This window comes from Stigmatopora nigra, chromosome 13, assembly GCF_051989575.1.
Source record: "Stigmatopora nigra isolate UIUO_SnigA chromosome 13, RoL_Snig_1.1, whole genome shotgun sequence".
NCBI classification, from domain to species: domain Eukaryota; kingdom Metazoa; phylum Chordata; class Actinopteri; order Syngnathiformes; family Syngnathidae; genus Stigmatopora; species Stigmatopora nigra.
The window spans coordinates 8149444-8176915 of NC_135520.1; the positions used below are offsets into that span (position 1 = coordinate 8149444).

The 27472-nt window shown below is 40.2% G+C and overlaps 1 protein-coding gene across 5 annotated transcripts; it reads left to right on the forward strand.

Annotated features, from left to right (window-relative positions):
* The first annotated feature begins 79 nt into the window (after nucleotides 1-79).
* fermt2 (FERM domain containing kindlin 2) lies at nucleotides 80-24223 on the forward strand. 5 transcript variants are annotated; one of them, XM_077731502.1, is made up of 17 exons: nucleotides 80-304; nucleotides 1553-1711; nucleotides 9804-10037; nucleotides 14004-14132; nucleotides 15559-15591; nucleotides 17613-17838; nucleotides 17922-18024; nucleotides 18368-18475; nucleotides 19380-19514; nucleotides 19741-19790; nucleotides 20372-20496; nucleotides 20568-20674; nucleotides 20753-20971; nucleotides 22177-22197; nucleotides 22961-23085; nucleotides 23166-23307; nucleotides 23379-24223. In XM_077731502.1, the coding sequence occupies exons 2-17, from the start codon at nucleotides 1555-1557 to the stop codon at nucleotides 23550-23552; spliced, it is 2088 nt and encodes a 695-aa protein (XP_077587628.1). In that variant the 5' UTR covers nucleotides 80-304; nucleotides 1553-1554; the 3' UTR covers nucleotides 23553-24223. The 5 variants fall into 5 exon arrangements, with proteins under 5 accessions (XP_077587628.1, XP_077587631.1, XP_077587632.1 ...); XM_077731504.1 differs by lacking the exon at nucleotides 80-304 and adding an exon at nucleotides 385-486; XM_077731505.1 differs by lacking the exon at nucleotides 22177-22197.
* Nucleotides 24224-27472: the final 3249 nt, after the last annotated feature.

Genomic DNA, 27472 nt, shown 5'->3' on the forward strand with positions numbered 1-27472 from the left:
GAATTCGAGCAGTGACGTGATTTTATGCAGGAAAAGTGACGAGGAGGAGGAGGAGGAGGAGAAGAAGGAGGAGGGCAGAGAGGAGGAGGACAGAGGAGGAGGAAAAGCGGACGCCTGGACTCCATTAAGACGAAGCCAGCCTGCCTGCTGCGGAAAAGTGCCTGGGAATACGCCACTTCTTTTAGGACGATCGCAGTCAGGAATTTCTCCTTTTTTGCCGGTACCCCTTCTCTGCATGTTCTGATCAAGGACAAAGCACTTTTATATCCGTTCGTCGAGGGTTTGAGGGTATTTTTTTGTCAAGGTAAGTGATTTTCCCTGTGCATTTTTTTAGCTGTTAGCATGCAACTTTCCCAGCCACTCATTTCAGCATTTTTGCTGACGTTTAAAGTGCTGATCTTGCGCGCGATGGTCAATGCGTGACTTTGTTTGGAGCCTACGTGCGTGGAAGTGTGGTGCACAGTGCGGACCGTTACTTTCCAACAGGTGAATGAATCACGGAAGCAGGTAACAAACAATCTGTGGCAAAGGCATCGGGAGTTCCACCCCCTTCAAGCCGGGCGAGAGGCTCCTATTTCGGCTGCGATATTCCGGTGTAGCCCGCCCATACAAGCCCACAAACTCCACTCTCCCATCGCCCGATCTGCTTTAATAAGTGACAGATCGCCTCTTTTCATTTCCCCCCATATTAGGGTGCGTCTTATTCCGCGATCGGTCGGCAAAATGTATATTCTGATCTCATATGGTTGTGTTTGACTTACGTCAGTGGGTCCCAAACATAGAAACTGAAGCTTCTGTCGTTTAAAATAATTTACCATTTAAAACACACTAAAAAGTTTATTTAGAGGGCCACACTGATGCTGTCATCGCATGATCTTGCATATCTTTCATAAGAATATAGTTTTGTGATCTGTGCAACAACCCGGGCCAAAAATATTTTTATAACTTCCATATGCACTTCAATGAAAAAATGCAATGCCTATTAAATGGATGTAAGATCAATATTATTTTAAAGAGAATGCAAACTATTTGGGAATTGCAGATGTTCAGATGTCTTTTACATCTAATCTGTTTTCTTTTTTTTTTAGATGTATTGCTGATAAGACTCCTATTTTTAGCCATTTAAAATGAATACAAACAGTAGATGACAAATCACTTTATTGTATTAAGAACGCTCTTGTATTTCCTCAAAATTCTCTGTTGATAAATATTATGCGATTATCTTGCCTGTCTCATACTCCAAAAATAACTTTATGACTCGCCAAATGCTGCCGAGTTTCAGATTGGCATGACAACTCCCTTCAACTTGCATCCTTGATCCAAAGATGCCGAAATAGGCAATTATTAACGGCTCAGGTTTCAGAGATAAGAACCAGTTAACCAGAACCAATGTATGGTTCACTAATTTTTGTGTTTCCTACTACCATGCCTGTTTCAAGGCACCCTTTGACTTCTGATCCTTATTTTTGTATCCGTGATTTCTTATACTTGTCCACATTCTTACTGTCCCTGTCACTGTGTGCCACTTGGCGTTTTATTTCGGCCCTTACAGGAATGGCGCTGGACGGGATCCGGATGCCCGATGGCTGCTACGCTGATGGGACGTGGGAGCTGAAGATGCATGTTACTGACCTCCACCGGGACGTATCGCTGAGGGTCACAGGCGAGATCCACATTGGTGGCGTCATGCTCAAGTTGGTTGAAAAATTAGGTGAGATATGACCATGTAAACTCACATAATGTTGGAGCCCAATATTACAAGCCTATTCATACTGCCAACATTTATGGCGTTTGTTAACCAGATAAAAGACATCCTTTTTGCTCTGTCACAGAAAAACATGCCTCTACTAACCACCACAATACATACTTTGTGAATACTTACCACACTTTTTCCACCACCGCGTTTTACTGGAAGTTATTCATGATAAACATCACCCAGAAAAGACTTTTGTGCAACTGTAGTTTTGACAAATGAGGCTAAGAGCAAGAACTAAGAGTACTACTGTGTTACAGTTACTTGAAAAGTGGCTTGTTTCTCAAGGGCGGCAAAGAAAAGAGCTGTGTGATATTTATTTTTTTATATTCGGGGGGGGGGTGACAGTGTGTCGTGTGTGGGGAAGGCTGCCTTCCCGAATGCCCGACATTCCTGCAAGGCTGACAAGGCTTTTATTCCAGGCCTACGCTCCCACTTTTAGCTGTCCTGTCCTGGGCCACCTCATGATTGAAGCCTTTGTTCACTGTGCTCGTTTTTAACCAGTCAAATTACAGCAAACTGCTAATTAACAACATGTCTTCCTTAAGTATCATATTCCACCGTCTCCACACTTGTCGCAGCGCTCCCTATCGTTGCTGTTCTGGAAATTGACTTTCCTTAGCTTAACATGCTCATTGTGTATGTTTATTTTTAAACCTAAAAGCACCTGACGCTCCGCTCATGCTGCAACCACTCACAACTGTGCCTTGTACATATTCCCCACAGCCAGACACCAATGAGTTGACAATTGCAGCTGTCCATATGAAATACGTTTCTCGCCGCTACACGTTTTAACACACGTGAGCGCTGCCCACACTATTGGATGGACGCTTGCCTGCTTTAGCCCATCAAGTCTCTAGTCCCGCTCTATCACAGGCTCAGATGGCCTTCAATAATGGATTAAATAGAGAAATGCCAGGAAGGCACTCAGCTATTGATCACAGCTGTACATCCACCCCCATGGTAAATTCTTATTTAAAGCCACCCCCTCGTAATGCTGTCACCTTTCCAGCAGTTGTTCTTTGGTAATGTACTGACAGGGTCTGCAAAGATACAGTTAGTATTACAACTATTGCCCTAACAGTTGTAAGTGGGAGATTCTATTAGATTTTTTGGGCTATTTTTATTGAATGGCTATTTTCAGGTGTCAAATTTGTATGACCCGTTGTAAAGTTGGCAGGTAAAAATACATTACACAGTGACTTTGTACATCATATATGTGTACATTTCTATCATCTACATACCCTTCTTCAAATTCTGGGTTTTTGTAAGAAAAAAAGTGAGGCTGAGCAAAATGTGGTCTCAAAACTGGACAGTTTAATTGCTAAAAAAATAGACTTGAAGTCAAATAATACAAAATTGTGATTGCCTCATAGTTCTGAGATCGGGAGTTCAATCCCTTGTGGTTTCTGACCTTCCATGTGCATTCATGTGTGGCTTTTCTCCAGTTAATACAGTGTTAATGCATATTTAATGTAAACAAATTAGGGAAGCTTGTGCTACTGAAACCTCCCTGCATGTACCAGCTGTGTATATTACAGTGACGTGGGGGGCGGAGATTGTGTGAGTGGTGGGTGGGTTGTCACATGAAGTAACAATAGGGAGGGGTCGGATACAGGACCTCGGCAGGCACATTACTACTAGAATTCCATAAAAGTCTTGGATGAGGCAGGAAATGACTTCCAGGGTCTGGCATGTTTTTCCCTTGTCGCTGCCGTCACTGGTGCATTCTCAGCCCCCTCCCTCATTAATACAGTCACGGCACTTAACAGTATTCTGTGGACATACAAGTAATTATAGTCTTTGGTTATTTGTGATGGATTAGTAGCACCCATATGACACTAATAAGACTTTTTCGTCAGCTGTAGTATACATACTAAGGTATTTATTGTTGAAAATCAGGCTGCTGGATAACTTCACCCATGCATCAAGTTATTTTCAAACATCGGGTTAGTTGTCAATCTTGTCTGTTTCTTTTCAAACATAGTAGCCACGTGCACAACTTAAAACAGCCAATGGATACTAGGTCAGGTCCCGACTGCCCAAAAAGGCAATGCAATGGGGTGCTTGCTTGTTTGAATCATCCACAAATCTCTTAATCTTTTTGTGGACTCACTCACCAGGACATGTTCAACATTCTGCGTCCTGCTAGGAACTTTGTCGATTTGTCTTTTTCCAACAGTGTATAGGATTTTGCGAGGAAACAGATGTGATACGCCACAGGATACCCAACTTCCTCACAAGTTTTTATACGTGCTTTCTTGCTTCTCTTCTGTCACATTTGTCTCCCCCCTGCCTCCGACACAAGTGGTATAATTTTGAACACCTCTCATACTCTTAAAAAACTGTAATGCTATTTTCAACTGTTTTTTTTATGATTTCTCTTTTATGAATTAAAATGTAGCCCCAGAATCATCCTACCACCTAATCTCCCAGATAGGAAGTAGTTAGCCCAAATAGTGGTCCTGCCCAGTCCAGCGCTTTCCTGTTTGACTTGCAAGATGCTCCGGGGCAGTGATTGTGCTCTCCTTTGCTCAAATGCTGACTCCACATAATTTTAGCCTACAGTAAATCTACAGTAAAATATCAGTCTTCAGCCAAGGATACCAGTAATATTGAGATGGGGCCATTGAGTAATAGTTAAATATTGAGAGAAAAACCACATTAACTCGAGATACAATATATCAGCCATATTTTCCACTACAATACTGGTATTTTACTGGTATTATTGGTGTTGGTGAAATATCTTATTACATTTTTCAATTACCAACTGTATTATAAATTCCCCTATTTACTGATTGCATTTCCATAGGTTAACCTCCTGTGGTTTTTGTCCCTTCCCTTTCACTTGGGGGTTTTTTCGTGACACAAGGACTCCACTATGAGGACATTTTAGAACCATTGGCATTGTTGTTACAACACTGCACACCTGCGTCTCATTGTAGTAAACCGATACCACGCTATGCTTTTTTTGTCAAGTTTTTAGTCACTTCACAATGGGGACCCAAAGAGATTGTGGTGTTCCTTCACAGCCAACGAGTCACCTGAGACGGTGACTTAACTGGATATTTATTCTGATCGAGTATAGTTTCATTTAAACTCTGACTTTATTTATTCTATGCAAATTTTGCTGACCTAGATTGAAATGATTTTCATTTTAACGTCATAGAAGACTAAATACAACTAGTATTAGTATTAGTACTAGTAAAATAGGAGACAAAGAATCAAACATGATCTCCTCCTTCGATACGATCGAAATGTGGTTTCCGCTGTCATCAATTTTCAATCTAGTGGCACAGTTTCTAAGACACTTGTTGGGATTGAGTCCAATTTTTGCTATCAACTGATAGAAAAATCGAAGGATGTTGGGGGCGGGGGGCATATTGCATATCTCTGTCATTGATCGGAGTCCTCTTTTTGCTTTCATGGTAATGTTATTATTCCACAAGGTCTCTAATTGTATCAAGTTATGTCAGGGTGAAGCACTATAGTGTGCCAGTGTTTTGCCCGTATTTGGATGATGACATAAATGGACACAAACTACCTGTCTCTCAGGTTTACACTAATAGACATCTTGCTGCTAATGCTTTGACGCAAGCACTGGCTGTACTTGTCTTCTTATTGTTTTGTGCTATGAGCTTGCATTCTGCCTACGCCTTCTAAAATGTTTCAAAGCACAGACAGCCCATTAGTTTATATATTCTAGCTGATCTGGTTATGTTGTAACTTAAAAATAGCGTGTTCTAGATTTTAGGGCTTCTATTGACGATACAATCAATATAATTTTGACACCTATTATGCATATTTTATGCATGGATTTTGTCCTTTATGTCTGTGCTGCATTAATTTGCTACACAATAATGTTGTTCTTCAAAACCTATAATTCTTTGTCCAGTTCTGCAGTGCCCTTTTGAAATCAGAAGCATTGAAATTTTGCAGTAAAAATGTTGAGTCAGATGAACGAGTTTTGCTTCTTTTGTCACGCGCTTGTGTTTTGTATCACTTCAATCAGCCACACTAAACCTCTTTGTTTGTATGCGCTACACAAATATTGTAGTCACCTGTCTTTATCATGCATGTTGCAGGCCTGTTGTCTATTTAGTGTTGATGGTATCGCTCGTGAATGGAAGTCTACTATTGAGACTGTTTGTCTTATGTTTTGTTTGTTAGCTAACATTGTCTTTGCATAAACTGGTTGCCCGATTCAGGAAAACAAACTTGCAGATGTCTCTTGTTTTGTATGGTAACAAAAAGTTGGCGTCATGCACCGTCAAACTGGAGTAACCAAAGAAATTGGCAGTGACAGCCCCCACCTTGTTATAGTTTTATCAGCTGAAAATGTTGAACTTTGCTATCATGCCCTTCAGAGCACCTCCCTCATAGCCATTGGACCTTTGGAAAATCAGTTAAGATTGCGCTGTGTGTTTTTATGTGTGCGTGCAAACATAGCGACTGGCAACATGTGTCAGTTTTTATCCTTCAATGTCATGAGTCTTGTGTTTTGCATGTGGACTCAGCTGACTCTCCCTGCTGTTTCTATTTATCTCTTCGTTCTATCACACTAGGCATTTATTATCAACAATATCTGTATTACGGTTGTTGCCAAACAGTTTAAATTTGAGAAATTATTCTTATTTATCACAAAATCAATCACAGTTGGGTTGAATGAAATAGGAAATAAATGGAATGGGAAATAATCAACATGCAGCTCAAACTGTTGGTTCAAATGAACTCCTGACATGATCCATGTCAATGTTTTGTAGAGGTTGTTCATCAAAAAATATTGAAAATGGTTAGTTTTTGCTCTGGCCTACTCATCCACTTATCACAATGACTCCTCTTATTGATCCATTTCATTTCCCCCTCCTCCAATGCTTGCATTAGCATCTAACATGAACACACTGATGGAAATTGTTTGTGACACCCCTGAACCTTTTAAATTTAACAGTTTTCAGCACTATTCTTACCTGTCAGCAACAACATAGCAGCCTCATTGGAGTGTTCACACACTCTTCATAAAAATGAATCATTTGACCAGAATTTATGAATTAATGGAGCTTGTTAAAACATGCCCACGTACCTAATGTGGTTAATGGATGGATAAGAAAACAGCACACTCGCATTCAATCTCTGTGGCTCATTTTTTCTGTCCCGTGGAGGTCACAAAACGGCGCCTCTCCGTTCTGCTTCCCAACACTTGTCTTTCAAGACACACTCCCATCACTCCAACAAGGAGCCCACGGGTCTACGTTTAATGCACCCAATTACTTAGAGGCCCCCCACAGCTACCCCCCTCCGGCCTCTTCTCCGGGCTCCCGCATTACGTCATGCTTGGCAAGCTGTATTTTTAGCCTCCCCGTTCACATATATTAAGTTACTTCTGCATTGCCAAAATAACCAATTGAACAGCATCCCCCAAATTGGAACGCAGAGTGGAAGATTTTTGTCCAGGATGAGGTGAGTTAAGACAGGCCAGGACTAAAAGAAGCATGGAAATTAAACCTTGCTGACATGAAGAGCCTGCAAAACCACCTCTGAGCCAAGGACAATTGGGAGTCAGAAGAGCTTGAGAGTGACTTCAGGCTTTTTCACTGAACAATCTCGACAAAATTGAAAAAGTTAATGGTTTGAAAACATGACTTTGGAGCATTCCAAAGTGATATAATTGGACGGTAATTAATGCTTTCGCTTTTTGACACGAAAGGTCATTATAATAGTAAAAATAACGGCATCCACACAGGGTGGAAAATTCCTTGGTTGGCTTCTTCGCTGTTATTCTGTATACAGTAAACGGCACAGACGAAAAGAGCGCTTGGCAGACAGTGTGAAAGGGACTTAATGTGCAGTTATGGTTCCTTGCAGTCAGCATAATGCTGAAGGTAGGCCAACTATGAATGTTTAGATATTCTGATTTCTATAGAATTTGGTCTGCGGTGAAATGTGACTAAGTGCTAGCGTTGCTTTTGGACATCAGCAATTACATGTCTGTGAAAGGAAAAAAAATCTTTTATGAAAATACATTAGACTATTTTCAGTATAACCCGCTAGCCTCCATCTTAATTTGCCTTTTGTTCCTATTTCAATACTTGCTCTTCTCTGGAGACAGCTGTTGTAAAGCTGTACTATCCATCCTTCTTGTCTTGCTTCTGTCACTTTAGTTAAATAGTTACTTAGAAACTTAACCTCTAGAACTGGATGAAATCTGCCATTTTAATTGGATCCCAATGGGTGTCTTGTGGTCCCAAACCTTGCCGTGTGCAAAAAAACTCCTAGTTGCACTGCAACAGCTTAAATGCCACAATTAAGTGAGATGAACTTATCAAAGCTGTGCCTTCTGGTAGCAATAAAGAGGTGGTGCACAGCTGAGACATCAGGAAGTGTTGATGACAGCTAGACCCCATGCCGCTTCTAATGCACACAAAGAAAGCTATGGAATGTTTTCACTATGCTACCAAGTGCTTGCAACTCTAACGGCGTGGAAGCAAGTACTTCACCAACATCAACCCTCAGTTGGATAAGGACATCAGCATTTTGAGGCCAGTGGCCTCTCTGCTATTGAACTTTCTTCCCAGTCCTAATCACCTCTGTAATCACTTCCCCGATCAGATTTGCTACGCCTGGCATCACAGTGGTCTTGTTTACTAATTCTAAGCAGCCAATCTGTTGCTTTACCCTCATAATCCTTTCCATTCAGCCATTGGTGATAGCATCGGCAGGAGGGCGACAACAGTTCAGACGAGTTCCCTTTTCAAGGGTTTAGGTTTCTATGGCATCCACTTACTTTCGTGATGAACATGTATATTTTCCCTTTTAGAAGAGACGGAAACAGTGAGTCAGTCATTTCTATTTTTGAAGAGAACTGCACAAAGTCGATGACGACTTTCCACTTTTCTTACTATGCATTCGTGCTGTTGTGACATTCAGTGCCACTTTTGGCTTAGGTGTTGCGCCTTGAATGATAATGAGAAACTGTTTTCTGGTTTTCAATGTCCTGGAGCTCTGGATAATTCTCTGACACTTATGCTTGGTTGTCTTTTTTAATGAATGTAAAACCTTGTTTTGTTTGTTCTGTATAGTGTATTTTGTTTGGAGCCACTCAAGACTCATCCACTGTCTCGACATCAGCTGAACTGATAAGGGATAACTTAATAAACAGACTTCTGCCTCCAAGTAGTGACTCAGCATGTGGAGGGAGAGACCTGCAGGGAGACCGTGTATGGACTGGACAGTGTCTAAGGACTACGTGGGCGTAGGAAATGAGACACCACTCCTTGTATGATGCTAGAAGTAATGACATCACTACTCGAGGGGGAAATCTGAAAGTATAATTAATCAAACTATTCTTTTAAGCATGCGTTCAAGAATTCCTTTATAGTAGCAAGTCTAGCTGACTTTTTGTTGGAACTTCAAGCGGGGCGAGCTGCCAAAACCGCTCCTTTTCAATTTCGACCGATCTCTGGGGTGCTCACCTTCCACACATTGTACACAATGAGAAAGGGGCTACATTATCATTGTGTCGAGTGGCAGTCGAGCAATAGCCTGGAAGCAATATCGGGTTTTGGGTGGCTTGTCTCTGTATTGCAGTGATCACAGACTGGTACAATTTAGCAACAAAGCAGCATGTACGAACCCGATATCTCTCCTCTGGGTTCTGAAGGCTGCTATGTCTTTGATAGAATTGCTGGTGTCTTCTTTGACTTCAAATTACTCATTGACAGACCCCTAAATGTGATCCTTTGCCCAGAAGGGGCACATTTGGGTGACATAATGGATAATTCCTGCCATGTCCTTGATATATGCATTCCAATGGATAAAAGGTATTGCAGAGGAGTCTAACAGACCCCTTTTTTACTTTTTCCGACTATTGAATGCATATGAATATGTTTCCAAAGCAAATAATATGCACAACGTAAATATTTCTTGCAATTTGTAGGCAATAGACATCAAATGAATTACTTTAATTGTTGAAAAGTAGGAAATAAGGTTGACAGAGTTTATCAAATCTAACAGCTTTGTTTTGCATTCTATTATTTCATTTTTTCACTACCAGATGTAAAAAAGGACTGGTCGGACCACGCGCTGTGGTGGGAGAAGAAGAAGACGTGGCTACTGAAGACCCATTGGACGCTGGATAAGTACGGCATCCAGGCCGATGCCCGACTGCTCTTCACACCACAGCACAAGCTCCTACGCCTGCAGTTGCCCAACATGAAGCACATGAAGGTCAAAGTCAATTTCTCCGACCGAGTCTTCAAAGCAGTCTCGGATATCTGCAAGACTTTCAGTAAGTGGAGTGCTATCATTCTTTTCCTAATCTATTGCCAAATCATGTATTATTGTGGGCTTCCTGCCACTTGCATTTACCCAACAAGCTCAGTATGCTTTGCTAACTAGTGGCTCAATGTTTATTCAAGACTCATCCTTTTTGAAAACCAGGCTCCATCTTGCCTTGTGCTTATGTTTTGTAAACTGACATGGTCATTTTTGGCCAAAGTACAAATCATTCATGGATAACACACTGTTACTCACTGGATTATTCCCCAAAACAAGTGCATGTTATTACTGTCTAATGTTTAGGTAGCTTCTCATTATAGGAAAAAATGCAGTTTTTGACACTACAGAACAGAAGAGCTTTGTATAAAGTGACAAATTTAACACCAAAGTTACAGTGTTTCACACACTTCTTTAGGAATTTTTGTTTTTGACCTTTGGACTTCAAATGTTTTGTAATGCAGTTTCAAAACACTGTCTGTTTTCCACCGAATCAAATCATCTGACAATAATTAGAAACACCTCCTTGCACATTTGTCCAGTCAGACACGGGCTCGTCTTGTCTAGACATCTCAGCGTTAACTTCAGTCACCTTTCCCATGTTATAACCCCACACAAAGCACTGTTGTCTACCTTCTCAGAGAGCGAACACACGCTCTTCACAAGTGACTAGCTCATGACCAGAGCTGGGAGTCCAAAGGTGGAGCCACAAAGGGGGCTTCTATTTCCCAGCGGAGTACCACCACTTAACGTAAACAAGAATCAGGTTGCTTCACTTAAATACCACATAAAGAACGTTGTCTAACGTCTGTGCTATTACTCACATACACGGATGAAAATACCTGTAAGCAAGAAGTAAATGCAATATTTCGTAGAGTGGAGGACTTTTATCTTTATTTTGAGTTCAAAACAACTGAAATGGATTAACATTCAATCAAACTGAATGAAAGAAACTCATGGCAGTATCAGAACATTTCTTCTGGTGTGTGGAATAAGTAGGAATGTATTGGACGTCAGGCTTGCATTTTGGCAAGTTTCAGTTATGAATATTTTCCATCTAATTCGGAGAAATGGAAAAAGAAAAAAAAACTATCATCTTTTACGCTTCATAGCACGATATGACACAATTTATGGATGCATGTTCGTTGGTCCAGCACATCTAAGGTGTCTGCTTAGGTTGACTGCCGTCTATTGTCATAACAATGTGTTTGGCCTTCTGCAGAAAGTCATATTTTGATCATCATTATTAGCCTTTTTGCCTTTTTTTTAGCTCTTGCTTGTACATTACATTGCATGTTTTTCTTTCTTTTTAAAAACATTTTCTGGAAATGAAGGCCTCTTTTAAATATTCAATTCAATCTTATATAAACTGACTGGAATCTCTCGGTCCACATTTTATCAACCTCAACTTAATTAATTCCAGTGCTATTGATCCACTCACAAGAATGCTAGCGTGTCGTTCCCTTGGCCAGCTACGGTATTTAAGCGAAAAGATGCAATCGTCCCACATTTTACACCATTTATGGCCTTTTCATTTTTAACTGAGCCTGTGCACTCGCCCTGTAAATTTAGAATTTGACGGTGTAGTGATTGGCCTTAGTCACTGCAGTGAATCATGTGTTCCAGGGAGCACAAATCTCCAGCCATGCTTTTATTTTTTTCTTTCCCCGTCATTGCTGGAACTCCGTCAAACCCTCAGCTCTGGCTATATGCCTACTTACTCCCACAAGTCTGCTGGATGTGAGATTGACTCCTCTTTTGGAGGTGTCAATTCCACTAATGGACTTTATTTTTTTTTATCTTAAGCGTCAACATTTTGCCGCAAATATTGGTACTTTTTTCCCCACTAGCTCATGAAATATTATGAACCTATAATTTAACTTTGTGTAACTGGTCTGACAACATTGAATTACACTAACAGGGTGCAGTTAATCATATGTATCTCCATTTTTCCCTCTTCTAGATATATTCTGCTTCGGCTTGCATTTTATCAGATTTTCCTCTGCAAGAAACCCATCCTAATCATTTTATCAAAATTATCAATTACTTCTTCATTCATTCAATTTTCTTTTCTAAAAGATACTATGCCAAGTTAAAAACTAGAATCTCACTAACATACAAGTAAGTATTGCTCATTACTTTAGGATACGTATCCAAAATTTGGTTTGTGGCAAGAAAAAAAATAGGGTGTTCATTTATTTCGGCTCCATTATTTCTCAGTAGTAAGTTAAATGCCACGTGGCTCTCAAAACACACTCGCACTTAAGTGTGTGTGTTCATGTGCTGAAGCCCAGCTCAGTGGGCTTGAATCTAGGCAGCACGCCTACAGCTCACATGGCTGTATAAGGGCAAAGGGATTGTGCTTTAACGCTGCGGCAAAGTCAGAAGAGGAGGAGAGAGTGAGAGTAAGCGAACTCCCATCTGGTAGTTTTTAATACCCCTGGAATGCTTTTGCTTTAGTTACACAAAGCAAACAAGGAGCTTTTCGGCTACCATGTTTTTGCTCTGTTCACGCTTCCCTAAACAGTGTCTTCAATCACACACATCACACTCATCCATTATCATAATGTGTACCTCAGCCAGAGGTTTAAAGATTCTATGTTCGACTCTCATCTCTGGCATACCTTTTGTGGTATTGGCTTTTTTTCCCCGGGCTTGCATGGGTTTGCTTAGGGTAACCAGTTCCTCTGACATACTAAGTATACAAGCATCTTTGTCTCATTATAGATTATGGGCGTCTTCAAAGAGACAAGGGTTTTCATTCTGTTTTGTTATACAGCGGTTACATTTAATACTTGTATGAATAGAATATTGTTATGGGGACATCTGGTAATATATTGGTTCTAACCAACTATGTTGAACTGACAGAAGAAAGTTCATTTACGCAAGACTTTAACCTTGTTTTTGCCTTCTTTAAGCAATTACAACACATTTGAGGCAGGTGTCTATTCCTCGTGGGTATTCACTATTTACTTTACATCTGTAGCCATACATTTTGACATTCTTTTCTTGCCTCATATATCAGATCTCAATCCCTGACATGGTTTAGACCACCTCACCATTCCAACTAAGGCTCCTCTTCTTGAGACATGTCTGCCTATTCTAAATGATGCTCCCCTTACCTCTGAGGATTGAGGAATAGGCAGTAAGGGGGAGTGGAAATAAGCGGATCTGTTTTAGTCATTATTTCAAATGGTAAACGCTTCTTTAAACACATATACACAAACTTAGATGTGTGAAATTGTCTTCAGCAGCAAACCAATAGCATGACTGGATATCTGCGTGCAAGTTTGAGAAATTGTTAACGAATGTAGAGATGGGATGGTTGAGGTCGTGTCTGGCCCGTCTCACTTTGAGGATTACACTCCAAGCAAAGATTTGTGGGGGCCCTGAGAAAAGGGATTTGCCATTTTTCCAGTGCTCATGTGCACCAGCTGTCTCTGCATTTCTTTCCTTGTCACGTGCTGACTCTCTCTCTCCATAGTTATTTTTTAACACTAACATTTAGTTGTAGTCTGTTGCCTATAATGCTCAGAAAGTACTAAATTATCTTTTTCATTTTGTTGGAACATCTAGTACATTCCAACAGTGTGCACTTTGTCAATCATTTCCAAATGTTCTCATAGGAAATATTATTAAATAGATCATCTCTTGGTTAAGACTTCTTCGTAAAACCATGAGACAATGTTTTAACATTTTTTACTTTACAATGCACATCTGCAACCATATTAATGGTCATCAAGCCCATATTATTATGGTTGGGACTTGGAAATATTTAAAAAATTGTTCAAATTACAATTTATGGGATTCCACCAATGTATAGTTGAATTTTCTGCACAAAATGGCATCACTCTTAAAATTAGATCAATCTCATTTATTTACATGAAAAATGATTCTAAGATTTTAGCTATTAATCTTGTCCTTAATCCTGACTGTTGCCTTGAGGTTTAACCAATTAACCTACTGTCTTCCCTCCCAGATATCCGTCATCCCGAAGAGTTATCTCTACTGCGCAAACCACGTGATCCCAAAAAGAAGAAGAAAAAGTTGGAGGAGGCCGAGGACGATGATCTGGAGATAGAGGGTCCACTGTTAACCCCGGGATCAGGTTAGTCACTAAACTTAGTTTCATGTGCCACTGAAACATCTTGGGTATGTTGTGATAAACCAAAATGTGACCATTTAAAATGGTCCCCAATGTTCCATCAATTTTTAGTTTTAGACCTCAAGGCACCAAGATGCACCGATTCAAATATACGAGCCTGCTTGGCTTCTGTTGGTGCGCCTTCCTTGGAGGGGAGGATGACGGATAGTTGAGATTCCACACATACTTGGTCACGCTGCCATATTTAACCCCGTCTATTCTCTGCACCCCCTGTTGTACACACCCCCACTCTGCTTGAGTTCGCCTAAGCTGAATTATGACCCAAGTGGCCGGGTAAAGAGTGACTACACGGGGGTCAGGAACACTTTTAACATTTAACCCATGACCTAATAAAATATACATTAATGTGTGAAGTGAACATATGAAAAAGAACCCAATGCAAGATGGCGCCAACACCCAAAACGTTTCGTCATTATATTTTCTCCAGGGTGTCTTTTTCTCTTGATGGACAGATATATGTTTTTTTCTTTTGATGGTGCCAAGGAGCACTTCATGACAAGAATGTGCAAAATCTATTTCCCCTCTACAGATCATATCGCATAGTATAGCTAGGCAAATTGCTTGATGTCATTCTGGCCTGGCTGGTTAGCCTGTATCTCCTGAGGGAGGAAACTGTGTAATTACTACTAAAGCTATTACTCCTCATGCAGACTTAATGTTCTGTATAGTAGCAGGGATTTAGTTTTTTAGTTACTTTTTTTTTATTCGTAATGGGCAAAATCATTAAATTAATGCATTCCAACGTTAGTTTTTCCCAAAATTATTGAATTATTGCCTGACATTGACAACAATTGGCGTCAAATTGATTCAAACTGGGAAGACTAGCTGTGAATTTTTATTGTTCAATACCTTAGACCATGGGGGCAGTTTGATCTAACTTAAAATGTGAGAACATTTTGGTTTTATGCTCTCATTGTGATTTTATCCGTAAATACAAAATGCATTTGGTGGTCAGCTCCAAAGTTCTATGACCAAATATTTCCAGTTGGAGGCTGGAGACCTCTATCTTTTGTTAATGGAGAGTTCATAAATTGTCTTGTGCCAAAAACATGAGAATGAGTCCATTTTAAAACTTGAGCTTATTCCTCTTGGGTTTTGCCTAGCATGCGGTTACTCGTTGACGTCTGGGATTGTCACAATAGCACCTCGCCCTTTCTGACTCTCAAAATTGGCGTAATTTCTATTCTACGCCTCTGCAATGAGGATAACTTGAGTCATTATTACTATCATCTTTAAAAATGACCAATATCATGTCCTTTTTCCTTTCAACCATTCCTTGCCTTCTTGAAAAAAGGTTTCCTAAATATTCCCATGAATGTTTTTCCTTGACTGCCCTCTATTTTCCCTTCCTTTTCTTCCTTCATCTTAGCCTCTGAAATAATATACATCGGACCTGTCAAAGGTAAGCTTTTCCCTCTGTCTTCTCCTTTTTTGCAGCACTGCTTTCTTGCCTTCCCTCTTTTTTTTTTCATTTCCACCCTTGCCATTGCTGCTGTGTGAAGATCACTTGACATCCCTAACCTTCACAGTCTGGCTCCTAGGGCCACCTCATGAGACCCTGGGCCTCTATTTAATTGGGCTTAAACTTTGTATCATACAGTTGCAGTGCTATCCAGTCCTAAGTGCTTCTACTTGAAAGATAATTTTCCAGCTTTGAAGGACTTATCAGTCGTATAAAAGGGCCTGAATGATAAAACCAGTTGGAATAAATACCGGAAAGCCTGTATGTGGGGGTGAAGTTTAACACCTTAAATTGTCATTAGTAAATAAAATTGTATCACTTCAGAGTTGTATACAGACGTCATTAGGCGTCTAGTGAAATAGGATGTAAATGGATTCCAGAAACTTTGTGGGACAGTTGCTTCTGCTTCGCTTATTTAAGATCGCTGTAACAACTTAACTACATTTTTGGCTGAAAAAACTGTCTGTCTCAGAAGGAATAATAGGAAGCCAAAAAGAGGTTATGAACTCTGAGTTCTTCCTTCTTATTGTGTGAAAAAAAGTTTCATACCAGACACTGACGCAAAATTGACGTACTTCTCATTCATCTCTTATGAACAATTTGTTGGTCATTTGATTTGTCTTTCTCAAATGGCGCTAGATATGTCAGCAAATTCATCCACTTGAAATTAAAAACACTGACCTAATTGTACAGTGTATGCCCAGCTTTTTAAATGACAGTTTTGAGAGAACAGTCCTCCAATTTATTTAACACCTTTTCATAACCTCTGCTGGTCTGTCTATGAAAGCCATGTGTGGGTGTTTTAGGGAGGTTTTTTTTTTATGCATGTAAGCTTCTGATGTGACTTTTACTCTCTTATCAGAACGCTCTGTAAACAGGATGGAGGAGTTGTTTTTAAACCAGCTTTTTCCTGGTTCAACACAGTTTCTTGGATTCCTCAAGAGAGTCTTGTGGGAGAGACTTGTCAGGCTCTCCCCGACCTACTGAACTCGGGCATTAGAGAAAATCCGCCTAGAAGCGCATGAATAACACCCTTCCCTGGTGAGGATGGGTGGCCCCCCGCGCTAGCACCGTGTTCTCATGACCTCTATTTGAAACAAATCAAGCCCACTTTCCTGATTTCAGAAAGAATTCAGTACAGTGTTGCTTACAGACGCTACTGAAAGAGTTCCTGATTAAAGGTGTAATGACAATTACTGAAAACAACAGGAAATATGAGCTTCAGACACATACAATTTTAATATTTAAGTACTTTGGCTCACATCAATGGAAATCGTTCTCCTTTCCCTTTGTGCCAAATAGTAGTGTGATTTGGTTTTCTGTGTGGAGTGCTCTCCTGATCCACTTTAACTCACAATGAAAGTACACACATAAAGGTAATCTGGTGAATTTCCAGCATGATTTCATTCAGGCCCCCCAAAGGCTGAAATTATCCTATGTTTTCGAAGCAGCCATTCCAATAGTTGGCATTGCGCATCCCGTAGAAACAATGAAACAGACACACGACAACTCTTCTTTTTGGCCTGGATTTCATTATTCTTTGTGTATACGCCCTTAAATTAGTAAAGGCTGATCAGTATGTGCATGATGATCCACATAAGTCCCACCAGGACAATATTATTGACCCCACTCATCTGTCACGTGTGGGGCTGGTTCATGGCTGGGCTGCTAATTGGCGTGAGAGTGTTCACCATTTATTGTCCATGTACACTTGAAGTGGAGTAGCTGAATGGGATTTATGAGCTGTCATTCAGGGAATGATACAAGCATGAATTGCAGTAAGGATTTAACCTTAAAATGAGTTTGCGTTGCCTAAGGCCAAAGACGACATTTATTAGTCTCACAATAAGGTTGTCTGGCTTTATTTTTATTTTTGTATCACCCAATTAAAAAAACTTGTAGTTTATCTGCTCCTTCATTAGTTGGTTAGTAATGTAAACTCCTCATTGGATGGCTTTCAGGAAGCATCTACTCCAGCCCAGGCTTGTACAGCAAGACCATGACCCCCACGTACGACTCGCGCGATGGCAGCCCTCTGTCCCCCACTTCCGCCTGGTTTGGCGACAGCCCCCTGTCGGAGGGCAACCCTGGGATCCTTGCTGTCAGCCAGCCCATCAGTTCCCCAGACATCCTGGTCAAGCTTTACAAACCACAGTCTCTGTTGGACAAGGCAAAGATTAACCAAGGGTAAGGCCAACTTAGTAACCTAGTCACTCGGTGTGCAATATTTTGGGGGCTCCAGTTAAGATATTTTGTCTGTCTTTGTACAGGTGGTTGGACTCTTCCAGGTCTCTGATGGAACAGGATGTCAAGGAAAATGAGGTGTTGCTGCTGAGGTTTAAATACCACAGTTTCTTTGACCTCAACCCAAAGGTAAATGACCATTTTTCAATCAAGAAGTCATATTTGGTGTATTATAAGATTTTTTATGAATACTGCTTGACATCTTTTGGGATGGAAAAAAAGTATTATGAAAGAACTGTATGAAATCATTGGCTGACATTTGCAGTGATAGACCAAACTTTATTTGATTGAGAAATTAGTCTTAAAAGGCCTTACATATCACTTGGTGAAACCTGCAAAACTTATTTTATTGCTATATTTCCATTTTGACAATGCTGAATCCCAGGAAAGGAATGTACAATCCTCCCAACTTGCAATATCTAGTACATATCAGTGTGTATTAACCCCCACATATATATATCTCCCTTTTCAGTATGACGCCATAAGGGTGAATCAGCTTTATGAGCAATCCAAGTGGGCCATCTTGCTGGAGGAAATCGAGTGCACGGAAGAGGAAATGATGATGTTTGCTGCGCTGCAGGTAAAGCTGATTTAACTCTCGGTCTAAATTGTTGCACTTGAAACAAAACTGTCTTTCATAAAAATGCAAAGTCTACTTCTCAGTGGGGGTACGACACATGAGACTATATGTAGAAAATCGGTTCTAATCTGAGCTTTTTCCCTGGAAAATCACTGTTAAAAAGCACTTGTTATGTATTCTTCACTATTTTGGACTCGATCCTGAGGACGCCAACATGTCTTCACCCTCTTGGGAGTTAATTATAGAGCATCCTCAGGCCATAGGATGCGATACTTTTTGGCCGCCTGGACCATTCAACGACCAGCAGGACACTGTTCTCACTCATGACTTTCATCTACATGGTTATAATTAACTGGTTTCCTGTTACTCCTCACTCAGGAGAGACGCTAATCCAACTTGGATGTTTGAAGGCTCCCTGCTGTTTGATACTATTTTTCATCCAGGGTTGCATGAGCTAACGGTGTTGGCTGAGGTTTCACTAGAAGGGAAGGTGGATACCGAAGGCTAAATAAAGAGCAGGGTTACCCGCATTCAGTACGTCGCTGGCTACTGTTGGCAGCACGTCGAAATGAGATAATCACTCAATGTTAGAAAATAGACTGGGCTGGCATTTTGAACTTTGCATCTAACAAGAAATAAGCCTATTAGGCCTTACTTGAAAAGTGAGCCATTAGTCACATAGTGCTCTTTGTCCCAATTTGGCTAACCTTAACTTGGAAATTGTGGCTGTTTCTCTTGGGTTGAAACCTCCTGTTCATTCAAATGGGCATTAGAAATTTGGCTTTTCAGTCTGTGTCAATCTGTGAAAAAGGCACAGCATTTTGAGAAGCCACAGTGGGAAAAGAGGAATTTAAGCACATTAACCACTGTTTTAATAATGATTGCCATTCCTCTCTCCCATCAGTACCATATCAACAAACTGTCCATCATGTCATCTGACAACCACATGAACAACAGTGAAAAGGAGGTGGACGAAGTGGATGCCGCCCTCTCGGACCTGGAGATCACACTTGAGGGAGGAAAGACATCCAACGCCTTGGTAGGGGAACACTCAAAATTAGAGTTGTCCTAATACACATTTATTTATTTGTTAATTTCCGATCAGATTGCTATACCGATCTGTCACCCAGATTTGTACACAGTTGAAAATAATGCAACCATGACATCATTGCATTACCCTGTTAGTTGTTGGGATTTTGGTGGGTTTGGCTAACCCCATTTGAATTTGTCCTTTTTTTTTCCTTTTGCCCCTTTCTTCCTTGCAGGGTGACATCACGTCTATTCCAGAGCTAGCGGACTACGTCAAAGTCTTCAAGTGAGTCTACCGCTAGCTAGCCGATACCACAAGACCGCCTCCTGTTCATTGAGAAAACATTACCAAGTGTGGGGGCAGGGTAGGGCATTTATCCCAAAAGCAGGAAGCAGGAAATGGCCTTAAATAACTGTGAACGTCAAGGCCTGTTTAATATCCATGTTGACTTGTTTGCCAAGAGCCTTTCTGTTAAAGTTTGAAGTTTAAGACAAAGCAGCACGTTTTAAAGCACATTCAGCCTTTGGCGTTGTGCCTTTGCTGACTGGCTGGTGAAGCTGGAGTTGGAGGATGGTGGGGAGGGGGGTCTCATAAAATGATTAGGGCTGATTTGAACATTCATTTCCTCTTTGGCGCTATTATATCCAACCTCAGCCTGCCCCAATTCTCATTATACTTAATCACTGCAAAGCTAATTTAGCAAATACGGTGACAAAAATTCAGATCAAATGTGGATTTGAAGGTAAAGAAAAATACATAACGCTTACATAAAGCTGGCTATCTGATAAAGAGAACAATTATTTTAGTCCCCAGGTGTGATTATGAGACAAACATGAATTAACTACTATGTAAAATGTGTTTTCCAGACCCAAGAAGCTGACACTGAAGGGCTACAAGCAGTACTGGTGCACATTTAAAGACATCACAATTTCTTGTTACAAGAGTAAAGAAGAAGCGCACGGGACGCCTGCTCATCAAATGAACCTCAGAGGTGCATACGGATTAAAATCTTTCACACTTTCACAGTATAACGTCCAAATGCCGCTGTTGTCACTTCTTCAGGGTGTGAGGTGACCCCAGATGTAAACATATCAGGTCAGAAATTCAACATCAAGTTGCTAATCCCCGTGGCAGATGGCATGAATGAGATCTGGCTGCGGTGCGACACGGTGAGACCACCATTACAAATGTCTTGGATTTTTTTAACATTTTGATTCACTGACATAATCGTGGTACTTGTTCTCCAGGAAAAGCAATATGCTCACTGGATGGCCGCTTGCCGCTTAGCCTCCAAGGGGAAGACAATGGCGGACAGTTCTTACAACTTGGAGGTGCAGAATATCTTGTCCTTCCTCAAGATGCAGCACATGAACCCTGACCCGCAATTCATCGAGCCCATCACCACTGACATCAACCCAGAGTGTCTTGTGTCACCGCGCTACCTGAAAAAGTACAAAAATAAACAGGTAAGTCATCAAGAACAGTATGTTCCAATATCCTGTTAGCAACCAATGTGTGTGTGTGTTTGTGTGCTCTCAGTGAGACACCAGACGGGTTTTGTTGAGGCTTTGTGAGTGTTGAAGTGAGCTTATTGACTTGTTAATGACTCTGCTGGGTGATTGAATTGGAACAGTGTCGAAGATGCTACCTACTGGCATTAGCGTTACCCTAGAATGCGCTCCTATCTTGTCTTAGGAAGTAACCGATATTCCTGTGGACAAACATATTAGAAAGTTGAACAACTATGTTAGTATTAGTAGTATTAGTATTAGTACAAGACAATGAAAATAATGACAAGAATCTCATCCCATTAATTGCATTTAAAAAAAAAAGTTGGTTGTTGCCCTGTCCTAATAAACATCCAAGTTCTGAAATCTGTTAAAGCTACTCCAAATACAGCAACAAAGTAGTTCAAACCGCTGTTCTTTGTGCCTCACATGACCTGTCAAATGTAAGCCACGATGAATTGCGGCTTTGCATGTAAGCATCAGTTCTGTGTCTGTGTGTGTGGAACAGCTGAGTACACGGCTGCCATCAATGTGTTAAGAGAAGGGTGAGGTGGTCTTCATCGTTGACTCATTCCATGTGGTTTCGTTTCAGTCAAAAAAAAAAAACGTGGTCTGGAGTAAAGTACCATTACTCACATGACCTGGTGTCTTATAAAGTGAGCGACACACCAAATACCACAGTATTGGGGTCATAGAAGTACAAGGAAATGGGAGTAAAGCACGGGAAAAGTGCTTGGGAAAAGCAATGTCAGCTTTGATTCCCCTACCCCCCTTTTTCAAAGACGACTTCCTGTTTGCAGAAACCCCTGAAGGACACACACACACACAGTGGAATTTCCCATCCAAAGCACACACATGTTAAGAGAAGAGAAAACAACAGAATAACAATCAACTTCCTGGGTGTGTGTGTGTGTGCATAGAAAATACAAATAGCAAATGTTCGGTTTGATATTTGGCCTACATTCCCCCCTAGTGGATCTTAGAAGATTTGCAATATTGCAAATTTGTGGGAGACCAGTCATTTTTTTTGACCAAATGGAGAATAGGCAGACAACTGTTCTTCTCTTTCCAACATGACATATGACTTGTGGCTTAACTCCCCACGTCCAAACTTTTTGACTCTTTCTCTTCCATTTCCCATCCCCTCTGTCTTCACTTTCCAGCAAGGCATAATCAGGGATTTGGTAAGTTTATCATGAGTGTCCACTGGGTGCATGTTTGATAAGTAGTGGTAGTAGCCTCGTCTGATGTAACCGCGTCTTAGTTTCAAATAGTGACCAGCGTACTAGATGTAGCTCCTAACACTTTTAACAGGCACCCATCATTGTGTTAAAGGACCGTCGACTATATACATATTTAATGCACAAGATCATCCGCATCATTGATTAATTCCCCACTCTCGACATCATCGATTTGGTTTTGCTCTTTCCATGTTAATGCTTGAGAAATGTAAAGTCCATTATTTGGAGTACAACTTTCCACTCTGGAGTCGTTCTATGTAGCTTGAGGGCCGGAAGTGTTTTTTTTTTTTTTTTTTTTTATTGATGCAGCTATGTCACAAGAGGGCACAGAGACTCTTTCTTATGGGTATCTGGTGTAAAATGTCCAAAGATAGAGTGGGATAAAAGTAGAATGTATGCTTATTACTCAGAAATTACTGAAAGCTGGGTAGATGGAGTTCTCAAGAAGGGTTCAAGTCAGAGGTTGTTAAATCCATCTTTCTTGTGGGCCATGTCGTAGTTATAGTTGTTTTGCTCCAATCTGGGCCTCAGGCCTTGGGTTTGACACGTGTGGTGTAGAGTGCATGTTTGCAGTGTTGCACTGGTTGGAGTTTTCCTTGAGTCCTCAGGAAATCGGTTTCTCTGATGAGCCTGGGTTACCTCTGTTTGGGTCTTGGTGATTGACCATTAAACACAAGTGGAGCGTTCACTGTCTAATGATTTTCAGATCTCTGCCCGCATCCTCGAAGCCCACCAGAACGTGGCCCAAATGAGTCTAATCGAGGCTAAGATGCGCTTCATTCAGGCGTGGCAGTCACTGCCTGAGTTTGGAATCACTCACTTCTTGGCCAAGTATGATTTAATCCATGAATCGCCACACACACACACATACACCCATTCCCTACTCACTAATAAGAACTTTGTCTATCCAGGTTCCAGGGCGGAAAGCGTGACGAGCTAATTGGCATCACATACAACCGTCTGATCCGTATGGACGCCGGCACCGGAGACGCCATCAAAACTTGGCGCTTTAGCAACATGAAGCAATGGAACGTCAACTGGGAAATCAAAATGGTAAAAAACGGGGTTGGGCTTTTGCAAGGTTTGGCTTTCTATATATATATTTTTGTCTGCCGCCCTTGCAGGTTACCGTGGAGTTTGCTGATGAGCCCAGCCTGTCATTTATCTGCGCTGAAGTGGACTGCAAGGTGGTCCACGAGTTCATTGGTGGTTACATCTTCCTGTCCACTCGGGCCAAGGACCAGAACGAGACTCTGGACGATGATATGTTCTACAAGCTCACCAGCGGCTGGGTCTGATGGACCTCATGAGTAGGACACACACTCAATGGACTCACTCACGCACACTACAAGCTGACTAGTACAAGTAGTTTTCCTACTACATAGGACAAGAGGCATACATGTACATGGACCTTAAGATGACTATTAAATATATAGTACACGGTATAGTATTTATTCATTATTGTTGATTTGCAGATACAAGTAAATTAAGACAGTTTGCCATATTACTGTTGTAGAATGACCAGGGAGAACTAGTAGTAGGAGAGCTACTTGTTAGTCGTGAAGCAAACCTACTAGTAGGTTAATTACATAGGCCTACTGTTACAGTATATGAAAAGCTCTTTTTTTTCCACTAGTCAGACATTTTTTCCCTTTGGCAAACATTACACTGTTAAAAAAATCCCATATAAATCATGCAAAATTAAGATTTTAAGTAATCATACTGCAAATTCTTGTTCTTTCATAACTTATTTTGAGTATTTTCAACTCATTTTCATCAAGTAATTTTCAGCTCTAACTATTCGTAACACAATACTGAGTTCAATTTACGTAACATAAACCTATTTTACTTAAAATTTGGAGTTTTCTGCAATACATGAGTGTTCCATCTGAACTTAATTTGAAATTTCATGTTCTTTTAACTTTTTTTCCCCCCCTGAATAACAGTACAGTAAAAAATGATCACCACAGAGGCTCATTCAATTTACCAGTGCACAGAAATGTCTTGCTAGTGAGGACAAAGGACATAAGTAAGTAAGTAAGTAACGTAAGTACCTGGACAAGTTGGTCCATCACTACGATATGACTTAAATGCGCCTATGGCCTTTCTTTTTAGCTTGTCCCTTACAACCTGAAACTCCCCAAATTTTTCTTTAGCACTTGAACCACATAACATTGTATTTGGAAAACTTGGATTATAGGTCACACCACACAAAGAAATCATGAATTATCTTAAGAAAAAATATCCAATATTAATATGTGCATTTTTTTCTTATTATTTCGCAAGTGCTCTCACAAAACGGATGTCTAAGTAATCCTAATATTACCTCTACCTGTCTCTCACGCCACATAGTATTATTCTTTTTGTGATTTTTTTTTTTTAATGAAAACACCAGCAAAGGTCACCACCCCATGATGGATTATGCAAGCAAAATGAAGTATTATTATTATTTTTTGTAACTAATGTAAAAACACAGCTTTTATAGAATTGTACAGTCTTTCTCCTCGCTGCTTTGAGGGGTAAATATGTTTTGTTTGTTTTCGCACTCGCGCGTGTTTGTTCTTAACGTGTTGACTGAATGCGGCTTCCGCTTTTATCAGTCACCGCATTAAAATGAAAATATCGTAAACTCACAGAAATACATGTTTCTTTTACTTAAACACTACTTTTTCAGCTTTTTGTAATTGTCTGATAAGTGGTTTATGATATATGAAGAAACTTTTGTTTGTTTTTTTTCTTTTGTCTGCCTTTTTTTTGTGTCCCAAACGAGGGTGCATGTCTTGTTGTTTTGGAGTTATTTTTGACTGTAAAAAAAAACAAAAAAAAAAAACATGCATTTATTTTAAAAGAAAATAAAACTAATTTTTATTTAATGGCTCACTTCTTGCTGAATTCTTTTATTTTACTTAAAAATTCAAAAATTAGCTCAATTTACATCATAGCTTTTCTTGGAACAATATATATAAAAAAGAATTGCTCAAAAAATTTTCAATTTTCAAAGACGGCCTGTTTAAATTAAAAGACATACATATAATGCGATATTTATTCCGTTTTTCTTCACTACAGATTGTGTATATATACATATATATATATATATTATATATGTACTATGTTTATGGAGGAGAGTAAGCCAAGCTTTGAATTCTCAATGTGGATACTCTTCCATTTCATAATTTAAAAAGCAATGTACTAACTACCCTTTTCCAGCAGAGGGAAGTGCAGTAACTTGGATTTGGCCTCCATTTCTTTTCGTCCATTGAATCAAGGCCAACAACAACAACACAAAAAGGTGAGATGATAGAAGAGAGGCAGATGTGCCTTTCCATTTGCACCTTTATATAAGTCGCCCTCTTATCATCGAGAACCAATGCAACACCTTTTTAGCCACCTGAGACGAATATAAGAAAGAAAAAGAAATCCTATTCTGCAGCATCTTGAATGAAGTCACAAAATATACACATTAAATGAAATAATAACAAGAATGACAAAGTTAGAGTGAAGTTTTAGTATGAGGGAAAACAACATAATTAGTAACTGGTTGAAAGAAATATCAAGACACACCTTGAACCTTTGTTGAATATGATTGTAAAGATTGTTGAAACTAACGCAGGAAAACAATGCACGAGCCAGAGTATTAACAGCAAATTACACTTGATCTCTTTTCGTCCTAGCCAGATGCTTAACATCATCTTGCTGTGTCACTTGAGAGGAACATCAAAAAAACAGAAATCACAATCTTTCCATGAAACATGACTTAACGTGATACAAGGCCAAAATGCTATTGTTAATATCTTCAGTCCTTTGTCACAATGTTCTCTAAAATGTCTTTTTTTTTAAATTCTTTCCAACAATTTGTCCAACCTTTTCTCATCTGCAAACGACGCATTACAAATCTAATCTCTTGGTTGCTAACATGCCAGTAAGGACCTCATCCAGTAACATCATGTCACATGATGACAGCGCAAACACGGAGTCTTGTATAGGTTTTCAATGAGATACAAAAAAAAATTAACCACAGAGTCACTTTTATATCTGGAGGTACCCAAGTAGTATTTATATTCCCGGCTAAGTTCTCAGGAGAATATAATGTTATGGAAATATTCTTGGAAATTTACTTTGTGTAATGTGGAATTCCAATGCAGCGGTGACGAATCGGCGTATGAAAGTCATTATAACGGTGTGCTCCTCTCGCAGACATGATGGATGGCTACTTTAAATCTCCCTACAAAGGCTTTCTAGGCCATTCTTAAACCACGCTTCAAAACTGCCGTCAGCAGGAACAAAGCAAAAAGGAATACTAGTTTGGTTTGTCAGAGCCTAAAAAGGTCACGTTTAATTCCGATCATCTGTTGATAAAACCAAACAATGTTGTTTTGACAAGCCTTAAAAAACAAAACAAATGAAACTGCCTTTGGAATATTGACCAAAAACATGGTGTATTTTGACATCACATGTCAATTTTGTTATGAAAGGCGCAGATGACAAAAATGGAAAGGCTGTTTTGAATTTTATCTTTGTCCATGTCATCTATCCATGTCATCCCTCATTCCTTAGTCATCGTGAGTTCCATGTTTACCCTGCTCACCATAGGGACCGAGGCAGCTCGCTCCTGCCCCCACATCTAAGCCCGCACACAGTCCAGGCTCGTCTCCATGTGGCCCAGAGTTTACATACGTGTGCCAGGATTTAGGAAGAAGGGAGAGTAAAAGGAGTAAAAGCCTGACAAGATAGCCGAGGGAAAAGACGTTCCAGGTAGACGTCAGATAGCACCTCTTCCACAAACTCCTCTGGGAGCGCTTTCCATGACGGAATGCCAACGGATGGCCAATTAACCTCTGAACTTCTGTTTTTTTTTTTTTTTGGTGGCTTCTTTCGTCACTCGCTTGAGTAATGCAGACACACTTTAAGATGGCTCTTTAAATGTTTTCTTTGGAAGCACTTGACAAAATTTACCAGGAGATGTTCTTCAGACACACTCATCAAATGTTGTCTACATTATGGTAGATTATATGGGAACTTGTAAATACCATCCAAAACCAAGGTATATCTACTTATTAACCCGATAGTTAGATGAAATTGTCCTCATAATGTTAGTGGTATTGAAAATGGTCAAGTCACTTGAAACAATATAATTAAGTAACTAAGCTAGCAATACTAACTTTCCTACAGGAATCAATGCTGCGAAATTATTCACACTGAAGGCATCTGGAATTAAAGT

Bases quoted from the DNA above. Each gene is read 5' to 3' on its own strand.
- fermt2 (XM_077731502.1), top strand. From the start codon at position 1,555: ATGGCGCTGGACGGGATCCGGATGCCCGATGGCTGCTACGCTGATGGG. The intron at 20,675-20,752 runs GTGAGACCACCA...CTTGTTCTCCAG, and splicing joins TCTGGCTGCGGTGCGACACG to GAAAAGCAATATGCTCACTG. The intron at 23,308-23,378 runs GTAAAAAACGGG...CCGCCCTTGCAG, and splicing joins TCAACTGGGAAATCAAAATG to GTTACCGTGGAGTTTGCTGA.